Source organism: Astyanax mexicanus, chromosome 3 (genome assembly GCF_023375975.1).
Source record: "Astyanax mexicanus isolate ESR-SI-001 chromosome 3, AstMex3_surface, whole genome shotgun sequence".
Lineage (NCBI taxonomy): Eukaryota > Metazoa > Chordata > Actinopteri > Characiformes > Acestrorhamphidae > Astyanax > Astyanax mexicanus.
In genome coordinates this window covers 44,192,961-44,209,341 of record NC_064410.1, presented here as the reverse complement: position 1 = coordinate 44,209,341, position 16,381 = coordinate 44,192,961, and the positions used below count along the sequence as shown (strand labels likewise).

The 16,381-nt window shown below is 38.2% G+C and overlaps 1 protein-coding gene across 5 annotated transcripts in view; it reads left to right on the top strand.

Moving 5' to 3' along the window:
- Positions 1–16,381, top strand: part of tpd52 (tumor protein D52) — a 33,694-nt gene that overhangs the window by 9,838 nt on the left and 7,475 nt on the right. For 2 of the 5 annotated variants that reach the window (XM_022683187.2, XM_022683188.2), the window contains exons 3-5: positions 13,945–14,069; positions 14,507–14,655; positions 15,960–16,061. In XM_022683187.2, coding sequence (XP_022538908.2) covers positions 13,945–14,069; positions 14,507–14,655; positions 15,960–16,061 — 376 coding nt within the window. Of the gene's footprint in view, positions 1–6,018; positions 6,563–13,944; positions 14,070–14,506; positions 14,656–15,959; positions 16,066–16,381 lie in introns of those variants that run through there. The other 3 variants (XM_007249306.4, XM_007249309.4, XM_022683189.2) reach the window with 3 other exon arrangements.

Sequence of the window (16,381 nt, the reverse complement as noted above, 5' to 3'; positions counted from 1 at the left end):
TCTCTTCTTTGAGCTCAACAGTGAATTATATAATATTATACTTAATACACAGGAATTCACAGACGTTCACAGCTCAATTCACAAGTTCCTCATTGTCTTATTTTGGTTGATTCCAAAAGGTAAAGTACATTTTAATCTTGAAACACAGTGCATGGCACATTAGCTGTATAAGACAAGCATGTCAATTACATCCCCAGGTTTGCCTGGGATTTTTATGGCAGGGGTTCATGTATCATGCAACCCCGCCCAAAAATAGTGATGGGTCCATCTCTAATTATTAATTTTCACACTTGCTATTGAGCTAAATTTAATTGTATCCTCTCATTCAGCTCAACTCTCCATTCAGCTCGAGCAGCTGGGCTGTGAGTAGATCAGAGAGGTAATGATTGGATTATACGCACCCCCCTAGCACAGGATAATCTGGGTAGATAATTGTTTAAGACCAGCCTGAAAATGGGACACCTTTAGCGATTGCCGGGAGGGGTGAATCAGCTTTTTAAATCAACTGAATTATCCAATAATGTGGGCCAGCCATAAAATGCTTCTTTGATTTTAGGCACAGTAAAGTTCTGTATATCTGTCACAGCTATGACAGATTGGTTGGATAGTGGAGCTAAACAAGCACATAAAGGGCTGAACTATTGTTCCTCAAGCTACTGTTTTCAGTCTACCTTTACCCCACGGTGTTGGGTTTGAGACGAGTTGATTGTCTGTAAGTGGAAAAACCAGTTGCAGCACAAATCAGAGTACAGAGTGCACAGGCATTACAGTGCTATTGTCCATTTGCTCTTGTCGCTCCACAATGTTTGCTTTATTTTATTTAGACAAATTTAATACTGATCTAATCTCATAACAGAATAAAACCCATGTGGAGAAAACTAAATGAAGATTTTTTTTAATTTTTGTCTACGATCCATAGACATTCAATATTGCAAAAATACTTGCCAGTTCTATTCATATCAGAGTCATATACACCGTCGGTATCCCATCATCAACTTTAATAACTCATACAGTAATGTCTAAGACTACAATTTGCTCAATTGTAACTAATTTTTCCTTACTTGCAAGACATCTTGTTCAATTGTATCATATATAATGGGTTCTCCACATATGCAAGTCTTTAATCTACGTGTTAACTTCTGGTCTTATTTTTCAGTCCTGCTAGCTTGCTTCTATTGCATGGGGCTAACCAGGGTTGTTGTTGTGAAGTCAGTTTTGACAAGAGCAGCATCACATGTACCTAGAGCTCTAACTTAAATAAAGGCAGGTCAATTACACAAATCAGCCTTATGTGATGATAACAGTAGGTCTAGATCTGTGTAGATAAGGCAGCAGTGCTATATTAATACAATACACTTTTGTGTAGGAATGGACTGATGAGTGTTTTTGTGACTATCGTCTTTCAACATAATCGGCAGATCACAGATACTGATTGGGTGAGGGGCTTGATTAAACTTGATTAACCTTTCCAGGTAAATGTGTAATGTTCTGTGCATTGTCTCTTAAAATTAAATGTACTTTACTTTTGACTGTCTTTGCTACCTTTACTTACTGTACTGGGCTAAGTGATGTGCTTTTAAAAGGGGAATCTGGTTAATAATACTAATAGTAATAGTTGAGTTATACTCACTCAAAGACGCTTACAACATTTTGAAGACAATGAAGACAGACATAAACAATAAGGATAGACATGTAGGCAAGAAACATTTGTCTGTAACATCTAAGGCAAAACAAGATCTATAGGATTTAAGAATGTCTATTTATACATTATCTATATGCTAACATTACTAGAGGTTTGGTATGTTTTCACTTGCCAAAATAATATCATTGCTTACTTTTGTCCAACTTTATTTCAAAGTGACATTAAATCCATCTTTCACAAATGAGAATTACGACCTTTTACTTCATAATCTGTTATATAAACCGAGTTTATGCAAAGTGACCACGCCAATACATTATATTGTAGCCTACTTTATATATTTGCATGAATAATTGATGAAATTAATGTAGAAACGATAGGGGCGATAGAAGATAAGTAGCACAATAGACACTTTTCTATCTTCCCCATGATATTTATCATCATATCGCACAGTACTACTAGAGCCCTCTAACCATGTCTGACAGAGACACCAAGAACTGTATTTTTGCACACATTCTCATGTGGCCAATATAGCAAATAAGAAATGCTTTTAATGTTGTAAAAACTGGCTTTTTTAACAACTAAGATGTATTTAGATTTATTCATTTTTTAACAACTATTACAGTGTTATGGTTTATTTTCAGTTTCTGTAATAAAGGGCACAGGTTACTGCTGGAAAAAGAAACATGTCTGAGCAAGAAGAACCTCTGTAACAACATTAATGTGTTTATTCTGCGGAAATAAGAGATCCGGAGAGCTATACCCAGTATAATTTAATTGTCTATGGTGGCAGATTTCTGGGGCACTTTTCTCATTGTCACATGCGGAAGTCGTAAATGAAACCAGTGCTAATGCAAGGGCTAATTAAATACTTATTTAGGTCTTAAATTCTCACGTCTTAACCCATTCCTAAATGGCCTCTACTGACACTTGCTTCATCTCATATTAGTTCAGGGCAGCTCCTCTCTTAGGAGGAAGTGCTGTTGACATGCACTCCTCCTACTACATTGTAGAAACCAAAAGAGGAATTGAATGGCTGCTGTGTCTGAAAGCTGAAAGTTAGCCTGACCTTTTCTGCCACCCTGTGATGGCTCGCTGCAGGACGTTATCCAAGACACCACTGATGAACCTCAGAGGGTTAGTGTGTTCCTGGTTTGGTAGCGTGGATGAGACTAGTGTGGAACTGCACCACATCCCATGATTCTTATTTTGGGGCTATCATGTGACACGTTGTGTTGGGAATAATGTGCTAATTGATTAGATGCCGTTGTGTATTAGGAGCTTTAGGGCTGTCTTTGTTGCTGGACGGAGTGTTGTTTATGTTCCTCTCCTAAATGGAAGTCATACGAGTCTCAGTTTTTGAGGGAAAAGAGAGGATGATCTTGATGTCGAGGTATCTTAATACTGCTGCCCTAAGAAACTCATGTATTTCTGATTAAGATTGATTACTTTGGCTTGTAATGGAAATTAATCTAATGAGTTTTTTTTTTTTGATGAGTTCTAATGAGTTGTTTTTAGGCCATTGTCTGTTGGTCTGTTCATTGAAATATATTAAGAGCCATTCACTCTAGTGCTGGGTAATATGACCACGGATTATTTTAAGAATTAATTTTTCATTTTATACTTGCTGCTTTTCCTTCTCTGTGTTTCTCACTTATTAAAGACTGGACAGTTTCAATTGATTTTTAAGTTATTGTCCAAATCTAGTTCAAGGATTCAAGGAGATTTTATTGTCATTCACATCATATGTGGTACATGAGGTGGAACGAAATTCAGATCTCACGATTCAGTTTACACCCAAGAGCTGTTGTTAAAATAGATATATAGATAAAATAAGATAACAAAATAGAAGAATACAATAAAAAATAGAATATACAAAATAGATAAAGATAAATACCCAAACAAATAAAAATAAATAGGGAGAGTAGACGGGTAATTTTAGAGAGTAAACAGGTAAAGTTATTTTCCTTTTTTCTTCTACTCAGTTTTTCAGCTGTCTTCAGTTGATAGTAATTAATGAAGTTACAGGACACAGGACTGTTATTACTGGTATACTAAATATGCAGACTGTTAAAGAGTCAGTTTAGCATTCTGGAACTAAAGTCATGATCAAGGAGGTAGTCTGAAATTAGTTGCAAAAATGACTGGGCCAAAACAATAACGTGATTATGCTTCACTTCCTTGTGTGATGGCCACTTCTTCTTCAAAGCAGAACTAGGCCGTAATGGAGAAGTTGGGTCTGTTGTTTGAGAGGATGCGGGCGGGCCTTTTTTTCCCTCATTGCCTCTTTTGTAACTGTAAGTGATGTGTTTAGACTCGCTCTGAGGCCTGCAACCCAGATTCATTGGGAAAGGGTTTTCGCAATTGCATTTGATCATACCTCAGTTGGGGCGAGTAACTCCATGGGTGTGTCAAAGACTGTATTTCAACATCTGTGTTTGTGTGAGTGTGTGTGTGTGTGTGTACATACCTAGTGTTATGCAATCTGAAAACTGAGTGATACATGCTTTGGCCATGGGCCATCAAGGACCTGTCTGAAAGGCAAATATCCGGGTGTTTGAGCAGCCATATACAGCAGTGGCTCTGCTGAAGCTTGAATTTGCAGTTGAGATGGCAGGAACTTTTGATACTTGCACATAAGAGGCTGTTGTAACCACTATGAAACAGTTAGAGAGAACTAGGCCAAACACTTGATTCATGATTAATGTTAATTCACTCACTCCTGAACATAGAAATGAGCTAAAAGCATTTTTAGACTATGTCTAAAAGTGTTATCTCACGGAAGCAGGAGTATTAGAATATCTGAGATGTAGATACTTAGAACCTGTGAGAACCAAACCACTCACAGGAAAAAGTGCTCCACCAGAACGTAGACAAAACCAGACCAAATAAGGCTTCTGGTAGGGGAAGTAGCACAAGCTGTCATATTGTAGGCTGTGAAACAATACTGGAAATATTTCCAGTTTCCCCTTGCTTTAGGCAGCAGAGGTGACTACACCATTTATGTTTCATCAGTTCCTAATAAACATACAGTAGTTACAGTATTTCCACAAAAAAAAAAAAAAACTTTTGACACCATCTTAGTGTTCCTTCTGTTATGGGACACAGACATTTGGTATATAAATATTCTTATATTAGATTTTTACCTTTGAGTGTCTCCTGCATTATTTTGATTCTCATTAACCATTTGAGGTTACCCCACAATTTATTAATTGTTTTGTTTTAACTGAACTGTAAATTATTTTGTGTTACACATTATATGAGAATTGCTATTTCTTGCTCCTGTGCTCCCCCTACAGTCAGGAAGTATAATTTGCATTTATAGCCCCCATAAATGAAACCATCTACACATGCATTTCTGTCCAAGTTGAGAGATACAGAACTGGCACTAAAAGTTATGCATATGAAAAAAGTAAGCATATGAACTGATATGGGAAAGTATTTTATTACAGAGATTTACACAAATATAATTCTGATAAACCAACAGTACACAGTGCTGATATGTGTTTTCCTGCCTTCACAGTTACATAGTTACACAATGCACCTAGCATGCTGAGTCTGGAATAGAATAGGACTCTCTGGAGCAGATAAAAATAAACTTATTGCTACCATGCCTAGTGCTAGAGGGGTATAAAGCCCCACAGTATTGAGCTGTGGAGCAGTGGAACTGTGTTGTCTGGAATGATGGTGAAGATAAATTTATTTATTTATTTATTTATTTATATGTGTTTTAAAAACATCATTCATCATAATTCTGGTGTCTGTCCATTCTTTTTTTTTTTTATTCACTTCTTGCCAGCCAAGAGTTGCTGGGTATACAAATAGTTATCAGGCAGAAGGGAGGAAAAGCCATAAACAGGGTATATATTATCATTCACTAGTAAAATAATAATAAGCAAGTTAAAGTTGATGATTAATTAATTCTTAACTAAATGGTTTGCTGCAGTTGTATTTATAAAAAGTCTTATTGTATTGCTCTCACACTATACTGACGTCAGCCCCTGTGCAGGATAAAAGCTTACCTTAGCATTTCAGAGCAAGAATGCTGCTTGGGTACAATGTGATACGACTGCCCTCTGTACGTTGTTCTGCTGGAGGGTACAGTGAGTGAAAGTGTGAGTGTTTCAGGACATTAAAATCCCTGCATTAGACTGCGCACATCTCCCTTGGTGTGGTCTATAATGGTGCACGCAGATCCCAGCATACAGCTCAGTGGTGCTCAGAGGCAGTTTGAAATGGATTAACGCTGTAATCTGGGCCAGTGCAGATTATGGAATCCTTTTCATGGGCATGCCCATGCATCACGTGACCAAGAGACAAATGGATCCCCCATTTACCTTGAAAGACAAGATGGATAAAGGGGGCAGGGCGTGAAAAGACGGCTACACGAATGTATTCGGCCATTTACAAGACACTGCTTTTGTGCGTTAGCTTCAGTCTGCTGCTCCACTGGGAATGACTGCAGTTTCAGCAGCTACCATTAAGCTTACAGCTGGAGCCACCGCCCGTGACTGAAGCACTGAAGTGCTGCAAGGAGGTAACTCATTAACGTAGCGCTTACAGCTGCCTTGGCCTGCTTGTCATGTGAGCCAACAGCAGCTCAGGGACCGGTGGGCTATCTAGCACGGCACACACAAACTTAAAAAAAGAAAAAAAAAACCTCACATACACACACACGCACATACTAGGATAAGGAGCAAGCAGGGAAAGACGAAATAATGCAGTGAACAGGAGCAACAGCAGCACATGGCCAGTCACATGCAAGCCATCATTCTGGAAGATTCCTGAGTGTTGGCAGAATGGACCCTGTGGAGGAATACAAGTCTCCCTTCAATTTTGAGCAAGGAGTCAACACCAGCTACCTTTACCTGTCCCCTAAAGAGAACTTCACTCCAACCAGCTCACCAGTGCTGCCATACAGAGGTAACCCACATAGCTGTGTGTGTGTGTGCGGGAGTGTGTGTGCGCTTCTGTGTGTATCTTAGAACTGGGTGTGGACTGGTTTGACTCACTGAAAGTTAAAGCTTGACCAAATGTGCCAGCAACCCCTGGAAGCTTTTAGTCAACGATTAGCATGTCCATTTGCATCATGCTAATTAGTTACTGTTTACTTTCATACATTGTTAGCAACATTAGCATTTTGACTGAACTATTCATTTAGACAGCCACAGTTCAATGGAGTGTGTACCCATAAGATAAACAGCGAGAACACTCCTTGGTTTTTAATGCCCATAGATTAAAAATAAGCTTCTTTAGACATTATTATATGTCATTTTTGTGTTGTCACAAGCCAAAAATTATTTGCATGCACCAATGAGCCAAAACAATATGATCAGTGTTGAACATAAGGCTTACTTCTTCTTACTCTGAAGACCTGTCAGCATAGTTTATGGTATCTTTCTCCAAAACATTAGCAGCAAATATTTTGATTTTTTTCCCCCAGGTACTGGACTGCTCATGTGATGTACATGAAAAAGCCCTTATCAGATCAGGCAACTTTCTGTTGGTTTAAGTTCCAGTCTGACCAAAAGACTTGGAACTCAGTATGTTTGAGGGAAGCCCTTCTGTCAGTACAGAACAGATGGGATTGCCTTTATCACTCTTGTGCATCAATGAGCCTTGAGTGGGCACCACCGCCACGCCTTCTACTGCAGACCACTGCTGTTAGGTATTCCATTCTGCTGACCAGAGCACCTGCCTGTGTGTTTGTCCCACATCCAGCATGTTGACTATGAGTACCTGTGGTTTAGTTGCTGTGTAAAATACTGACAAACAGTCCATCTTATGACCACCATTTTGTATGGACTAGGTAGTCTATCAGCATGACTAAGCTGATCGTCAAGGTGGTCAGACCTTTTTTTTATTGGCTAGTTTGGAAAAGCTGATTGACCAGTTTGTCAAGCTAATTGCACAGGGGGTCTTTGGGGTCTTTTCGGTCATGGGGGTCAACCAGCTTGGTCATACTGGTTTGATTTTGTTTGGGTTTGATGGACTAGCTGGTCTATCAACATGACCAACATGACCAAGCTGTCTATCAAGATCAACTGGGTTGTATTGGTGGATCTGTGTGGACATTTTGGCCATGCTGTTTGACCCGCTTGGTCATGATGGTCAACCAGCTAGGTCATACTGGTTGTCTGGCTTGGTTGAATAAATCATGCTTGAAGACCAGCTAAACCTTCAAACTCAAACAAAAACACCCCATGCTAATCAAAAACATATCCTGGACATCATTAGTCAAGTTTTTTTTTTTAGCAACAATTTCACAGACTTTGACATGCACTATTATTACCAGATTTTAATTTACCTGTGTTGTGATGTAACCATTTAGTGTTTTGACTCTTTGAGCATGCTGATGAATTTTATTTCTCTCAGCGATTCTGTAACTCGCCTTGCGGCAGATTTAAACCAGTAAAAAACAGACAATATACAGCCAGTCCATTTTAGTCCTTCATTGAATTGTCCACTAGGGGACCTTCAGAAAGAGGTCTAATGTACAGCAGAAGAAACAGCCTGTTTTATTTTAGGTCGTTTGCAGAGGTTGGAGTACTTATGTAAAATGTTTTATTTTTCATTTTTGTCCTTAAAACCAAAGAGCACTTCAGGAAAAAAATAAAGAACCAAAAAAAACTGTCAGACAATGGGTCCTTTTAGTGAAAGGGGGAAAAGTTTGGGCATGTAACGTAGTGGGAGGGTTACAGAACAAGTGCTACTATTCAGTTCCTGCAGAATAAACGTGCAGCAGGTTGGCTTAGCTCTGCTGCTGTCAGCTCCTGTCAGACACAAATGACAGCCAGGTGGCATTACTGTGCTTCTAAGGACTGCACTCAGTACACTCAGTAAGGCCCACACTAAGGACCTTCCTCTTCAACTGGCTTTTAATGGCCCAGTAAAGCCGCAGGAGAGAGCCATTTAACAAACACTGTCTGCAACTTTTTCAGTTGACGTCAGTGAGCTTGACAGGTGTCCACATTACAGGCCAACCTGCCTCGTACAGCTTCTGCAGCAAGTGCTTCTCTTTATATGAGCCGTTACGAAGCAGCAAGCTGGCAAATATTTAATACAATTGAAATGCTAATGCCTAAATTCATGTGTAGCGAGGGCTGCTAACACAATTACAACAGCATTTACATGCTGTGCTGTCAATCCAATTAAACAGACAGAGGGAGGTCATTGCTTATGCCAGTGAACAGATATGGTGCATTAAATTAATTTAAATGTTTTTTAAGAGAGATTTATAATCCTGGCATCCATTTATAATCTTATCAGGCCTTCAGTTACCATGTCTGGAGTAGGAGGTTTGGTTAAAGGACTGGTTTGTATGCATTTATACATATTAAAATTCAATAATGTTAAATTCAACCTTTAAAATTCAAAATTACAACATGATAGTATCCAGAAAATACTAGAGGGATATTGGGGATGCACCAATATGGGAATGATGGGATGGTGTGGATATTTTATTTATATGAATAAAAAATAAAAGATGGCTTTATATTTGGAAAACAAAATTAAACAAGACACATTAAAAGCAAGCATTTTCGGCACCCTAAATGGTAACACAATCTTCGGTAAATATCACAGCTATTACATTTTTTTGCAGTCAGCTGAAGGCTTATTTATACACAGTTCTAAATATGAATATGGATACGGATACGGATAAAGCCTTTTTCTACACTCTGCTTTCATTTAGTCAATTCTTGTGCGTGCTCTCTGAAAGCTTACAAATAAGCAACAGAGTAATGCCACTGGAAATAATGGTGGCTGTGTAATGAAAAGTTCAAGTGAATCATGACCACTGTCATATGGACAAGATAATGGAGTAACTCTTTCATAAATTAAACATTTCATTAGTTTACACTATCGATTAACATCGCCAAGTTTTTGTGTGCGTGTGACCTATTGAAATACTTTCTAGTGGACGTATTTCTTAAGATCCATTCCAACTTAAAGGATCCATAAAAGCATCTGGCCAGTCACTGTTATAGTGGTTGAACCAGGCATATGATTCTTTTACTACTTCTTTGGGGCAATTTCATCCATTCCTCTGGCACCATGCTTTTAGTAACACTTGATAATACAGTACAGGCCAAAAGTTTGGACACACCTTCTCTTTATTTTCATGACTATTTACATTGTAGATTCTCACTGAAGGCATCAAAACTATGAATTAACACATGTGGAGTCAAAAAAAAGTGAAATAACTGAAAACATGTTTTATATTCTAGTTTCTTTAAAATAACCACCCTTTGCTCTGATTACTGCTTTGCACACTCTTGGCATCATTCTCTCAATGAGCTTCAAGAGGTGGCCACCTGAAATGGTTTTCCAACAGTCTTGAAGGAAGGAGTTCCCAGAGGTGTTTAGCTCTTGTTGGTCCCTTTGCCTTCTTCACTCTGTGCTCCAGCTCACCCCAAACCATCTGGATTGGGTTCAGGTCCAGTGACTGTGGAGGCCAGATCATTTTTTGTTAAGTATTAAACTCCACATGTGTTCATTCATAGTTTTGATGCCTTCAGTGAGAATCTACATCGTAAATAGTGATGAAAATAAAGTGCAGTGGCCTGTACTGTACATTACTCACCAATCCAGAGTCTGCTAAAGGTCTCCTGCACTTGATTTGCATTTCCAGCAACCCTTTTAGTCGGAAAGCTTTGTTGCTTTATTCCACAGTTCACAGTTCCACAGTTTAATTTCTTATTACATTACATACATACAACTACAGAAACAACTACCTGAAAACACTTTGCTATCTTGTTATAGTCTTCTCTTGCTGTGTTTGCATCAATTGTCATTTTTTAAGGTGCTAGGGAGCTGCCTGAATGAGAGTGGGTCCTGAGTGTTGGGCTAAGATTTAAAGAGTCTAAACTACTTGAGTTTTATTTATAAAGCTTTACACTTCTATTACCTGGCCTTTTCTAGTGATGATGCTCAACAACCCATGTCCATAATATGCTTAATATTGGCTCATCTAATTACTTAACTATTCACAATAACAGACATTTAGGCTTAGATTATTATTTTTATTTTTTAGACAATTTGTTTAGAGGCTATAATGTTACTTTCATATTTTGTTAATTACTGTTTGGTGGAGAATAGCTTGATGAAAGTTTGAGAAATAAGCTTTTGTCTGTGAAGTGAATTCAGAAGAGCCGTGAGCCAGGGCTGATCTCAGCTGCATTGCAGTGAGAATAAGTAGGGAGGAGACTCTGTGCCTGCAGCTAAAGTGGGTCATTTTAGTTAGGTGCCAAAAGGTGTGTCTTGCAGAAACCAAAAGTGAGCTTATAAAAGACAAGATTTTGGTGTTAATTAATCACTTTTTCAAGTTTTAAATGTTATACAAGCCTTTTCTTTGGACGTTACTATAATGATCTGACAAGGTATGGAAGGACTGAATTTTAACTGCTTACTTAAAATGATGATGTTACTGCAAGAGTAAGATGGTGTGGGACGTTGCACCCACAGTTTCTCCTGAAATACATCTCACAAGAAGCTAAAATTAACAGTACATCCTACTCAGTTCTGTCAAATTGCACATTTTAACTTAACCTATATTTATTACCTACATTTAAATTGTGTAATAGCTGTTCGTACTAGTATAGTTCTCCTTCCTCCTCCTCAGCTCACTCCTTGGAGATGGGAGTTAGTGGTTGCTTAATTGGAAGAGGTTTGGTGGAAGGTGGTGGGAGTTGTGGTTGGGATTTTTTTTATCCTTTTTTGAGTGATGTACCACAACTCAAACAATATCCTGCTGCTCTCAAATTTATATAAGTATATCATTTTCTCATTAAAGGGGTCTCTAATAAATGAAACGTACATCGTGGGCGATAATCTTAAAAAGCAGGGGAAAAACATAAGACAGCAAAACATATTATTCTGACTCCTCAATTAATTTGCAGCCACTCTTTAGCTATTGTCCCAACTGTCCAGAGCCATGAGCTCCTTTAAGCACCTGCATAACAGTCTAAAATAATTTACAATAATAACAATATTTGAGGATCAGTCAAAAAGTCAGCAAAAGCAGCTGCCTATAGGAGTCTAAAAATTGCATCAAGTATGTTTCTCCTGCTTTTTCCTCAGTGCACTCCTTTGGAGATAGGCGGTAGTGGTTGCTTCATGGGTGAAGGAGTGATTGAATGTGGTGGGTGTAGTTCTAGTTGGGAATTTCTTTTGTCCTTTTTTTGAGTGATGTGCCACTACTCAATAACAATGTCCTACTGCTTTCAGATTAACCATTTTTGTCATATATTTATGACAAAAAACCTCCACAGTGTGCCAGTAAAAATATCAGACATAATTCTGTTATTATACTGTAGATTATATCTGGATCTGGGTTTAGCAGGTTATATTATAATATTATTATTCATCAGAATTATAAATGGCTGTATCTGTTCTGAATGGTAAGTATAGGTTAGAATATTCTAACAAATCTAATGTGAAAGTCAGAAAAGAAAAGATTAAATCTTCATGTTTTTCCAGTCTCTAGCTGTGGTGGACTTTGTGGTTCTTTACATGCGCATTGCTGGCTGTCACTCTTATCCACCAGTCAATTTGATTGACAGCACTGCAGCTTATTTTCTTTCTTGTTCTTTCCTAGCTGTCAGCCTTTTGTAAAACTCCATCCAGGATTTTTTTATTTATGTTGCTTTTCCAGTGACCATATCTGTGTAGTGTCTGTGATTGACAGCACCATCCAGGACTTCAGTATCAAACAGCGTGGGCTAATGCAGTATGCTTTATATGTAAGTCCTTGGGCTGCAGTCATTCAAAGGACATCTTTTTAATCTTATTGTGCTTCCAGTGTTCAAGGCCTGTCCATCACTTCCTTCTAAATCTTTTCTCCACTTCTGGAACCTAAAACTTGATTTTCCAACTGGGTTCACACAACACTAGGGGCATCTAATCTAAACTCCAAAGGCCCAGTGTAGCTGCAGGTTTACATTTTTACACAAGCAGCTGAACATCAAATTCCACATGTTTAACTGATTTATCTTTAGTCTTCAAACAACTAATGATCGGAGGTGTAAGAAAATATTTTAATTGTGAATTGAAGTTCCCAATATTTTGTTTTATAATACTGTATCAATATAAAAAAAGTGTTTTAAATATAAAAACTGGTTTTAGACGGTTATACCCTTTTATTATATCTTATTGTTATGATTGCATAAGAAGTAAACTTTTTTCACCTTTGCGTTTTAAGTATTGAGTTTTTTAATTATATCGCTCAGCCCTACTCTGAACTATGCAGTCTTGCTAATGGCATTGCAACAGTTCTTGCATGTGTTTTTGTGATAGTATGATTTTAGGTGTGTTCCTCCTGGTGAAAGATTGTGTCATTTTGGGTGACTGTACTGCTAATCATTTATTTAGTGTACAAACCAGAACAACTAAAAGATTCTTGATCAGGGGTGCAACTACATACTTTTTGAGGTGTATGCAAACATACTATTAGCTTTTTTCCTGAAAGGCTTAACTTTATCCTTGCACCGGCTCCCTGATTCGCGTCAAGAGATTTTCCACTCACTAATAGTACAGCTGAGCTGAGCGAATTCAGGGCTACTGGACGCCCAGGCCAGACGATGCCCCTGTGTATTATCGTACAGGAACAAACAACTCTTACAGAAAATTCCGACTAGAAATAATTTTCCGGCATCAATTTGACGCCCCCTTTAGTGCAGCGCCCCTATGCGCTGCATACGATGCATACCCCCTTTTTGCGCCACTATTCTTGATTACTAGGTAGGCTTTTTTTTTGCAACCAGTAAAACTGAACCAAATTAAATTTGCGGCAAAGCTAAGTACAAAATATCAATCAAAAATATAAATGTTGTTACTTATTTATGGTATTGAATAATTGAATAATTATATATATAAAAATATAACATATTTTTGTGTTGCTTTTAAAGAAAAAGCAATTAAGAAACTACTTAATTTTTTTTTTATCAAACTCAGTGTTAACATACTAACAGTTAAATTAATCTGTGTTCTAAATTATTCTGTCGTTTCACATATTTTTATTCTTTTATTCAAGTTTTTTTTTTTGGCCCAAAAAAATTGGCTAAAGTTCAGTGTGTCTCTACCGATTCCTACGAGAGAACAAATTGTATAGTTTGAGGAGTACATCAGTCTGACACTCTGAAAGTCGTGTAGTCTTTCCGTTGTTCAGTACAAACAGTTGCACTGTGCTCCCATCAGAATAACTAGAGACGGTCCAATTTGTAAACATCAGCTGTTTGTCAGCGGCGCTTGCTGTTCCCACAGCCTGTAAGACAGACCTTAAGTGTGTGATTTATGTGTCTCTGCAGGTATTCAGAGACCAGACTCCATCCCAGAAGTGGGTGAAGATGCTGTAACCACTGTTGGGGAGACTACTCCCAGCACTGCTCTCACTGAAGAGGAGCAGGAGGAGTTACGCAATGAACTGATCAAGGTTAACCTGCATTTTTTTCCCCTCGTTTCTGAATAGAGCAGTAAGTCGAGGACTACAGGATGCTCTCAGCTAGTTGATATAATGTGCACAAAATTATTTCAAGGTCGCAGTGATGGCCTCGCTCAATGTCAGTCTCTTTTACTGACCTACTTGTGAGAATTGACAGTGTGCATTGTAATGTTGAAGCCTTTGGGCAGCTCTGTGGTCCATTTATGGATTTCAGAAGGTTGAATAAGCTCAGTTTGGCAATAGGTGCTCGGTTTGCTTCACTCAGATGTGGTAGTAATTAAAATTTGTGAAGGTCATTATGTAGATGTAGGGCCTTGCAGAGAAAACCGCCCCTTGGAGTATAAAATTATTTGCATTTGCAATTACTCTACTGTATTTCTGCCAAATTTGTTGCCTGTAGCTGAGTTTTGGATTCCTGTGCTCTGCAGGTGGAGGAGGAGATCCAGACTCTGTCTCAAGTGTTGGCATCGAAGGAGAAGCAGGTGGCGGAGATCAAGCGGAAGTTGGGCATTACCCCACTCAACGAGCTCAGGCAGAACCTGAACAAGAGCTGGCAGGAAGTCACCACCTCCACGGCGTACGTGCCCTCCTGTCTACCTGTGCCCTGTGGGCTCTACCTCCTGCCAAGAACAACCCCATCTGTTATTGTTTTTTAAATATCTCTTTTTTTTTTTCTTTTTTTTTCTTGCCATTATTTGTTCAATAAGAACTGTGAAACTCCAATATTAATTGGGTATTTTTGTGTGTGACATTTTTGGTGGAAAAAAATAACACATCAACTACACTATTATTTTAACCAATAATAATAATAAAAATAAAAAAAAAGTTAAAGTTAAAGATAAAACATTTTTCCAACATTTAATGCAAGATTATGCTTTGTACAACGTTTAAAGAAAGAAAGAAAGACAGAAAAAAGAAATACAGTAATAACTATAGGCTCCCCCAGTCTATTACTCTGTAAATTTTAATCATTGATGTACACAAAGTAGTAGAAGGTTTTTAGAACACAGCAAACCATTTTGCTTTATAAATACCCTGACCTCCTGCAACCACAATGTGCATCCACTCAATCTTTGTCCCAGATATTATCGGCCATGGACCTTTAAGCAGCTCCTCAATGCAGCTACCTGTCACTCTGAAAATGACAATAATCGATTTCCACAATTCAGAAAAGTCAATATGAAGACAACAACAAATTGTATGTATTTGTTCAAATTTTTATAAATATCTTGTCCCTTAAAACTTCATTCCAGCAATCAGCAGCTGCCTAACACTCTGAAACCTCAGGAGACAGATATAAAACGGCAACAGGTTCCTTAGATTGTAATGTAATTAAAGTGTCAGTCCGTATTATTATAGCACAAGTTCTTCTGGCTATGTCACGCGTCTTTACGTACGCACGTCACGTGTACAGCCTCTGAACGAGGATCCGGCTCAATTATACTGAGCCTGAGCGGCTGGTGGAGCAATGGAGACTTCAGAACGGGAAACTCACAGCTCAGTAGCTCATTTACTCATAGTAAAACCAAGTGTGTAAAGGGCCCCAAATCCCAAAACTTACGGACATCAGCTTTAAGAAATGTCAGTTAACATGAATAGCGGAGGTCAAGTTTTGAGGTTTAGAGCATTCTGTGGCAACTTCTTGTAGGATTTCTAAAAAAATTAAAATGAACAATAAAAAAGCACTACTAATATTTTAAGTAGATGCCAACAAAAGATTTAGAAGTGTGGACCCCCAGGGAAACCCTTGCGGTTTAAGGTTTTATAACCTATGTTATATATTATAATATTTATACCCAATATTTTGATATTTAAAAATGTCAATGATTTATATACAGGATCTGTAAAGTTAAATAACTGTCTTTCCCCCTGTCTGTGCAGGTATAGGAGGACCTCAGAGACTCTGTCCCAGGCAGGACAGAAGGCTACAGCTGCGTTCACCAGTGTGGGATCAGCCATTAGCAGAAAGCTAGAGGATGTAAGGTAAGATAGAAAAGGCAGAGACCGAGAGCCTGATGTTCATTTCCTGCTCTCTAACCTTTAACAGATACATGGCACACAGTTATTCATACTAACATGATTTAATAACTGATTCCTGTTGTTCCTCTCACTGCTTTATTATGTTCAGAGCACAACATTTCAGAACCTGAGCATAAAGCACTATTTCTCTCACTGACTAACTGTCTTGCAGTGGATGCATTATTTGTTGGTTGTGTCTGTAGTGTATATAATTAGCTGTAGGGACCCTTACATGGGTCACATGAGTATTCAGTAGACATTGTTCAGTCTTTCTGTTCATTTAC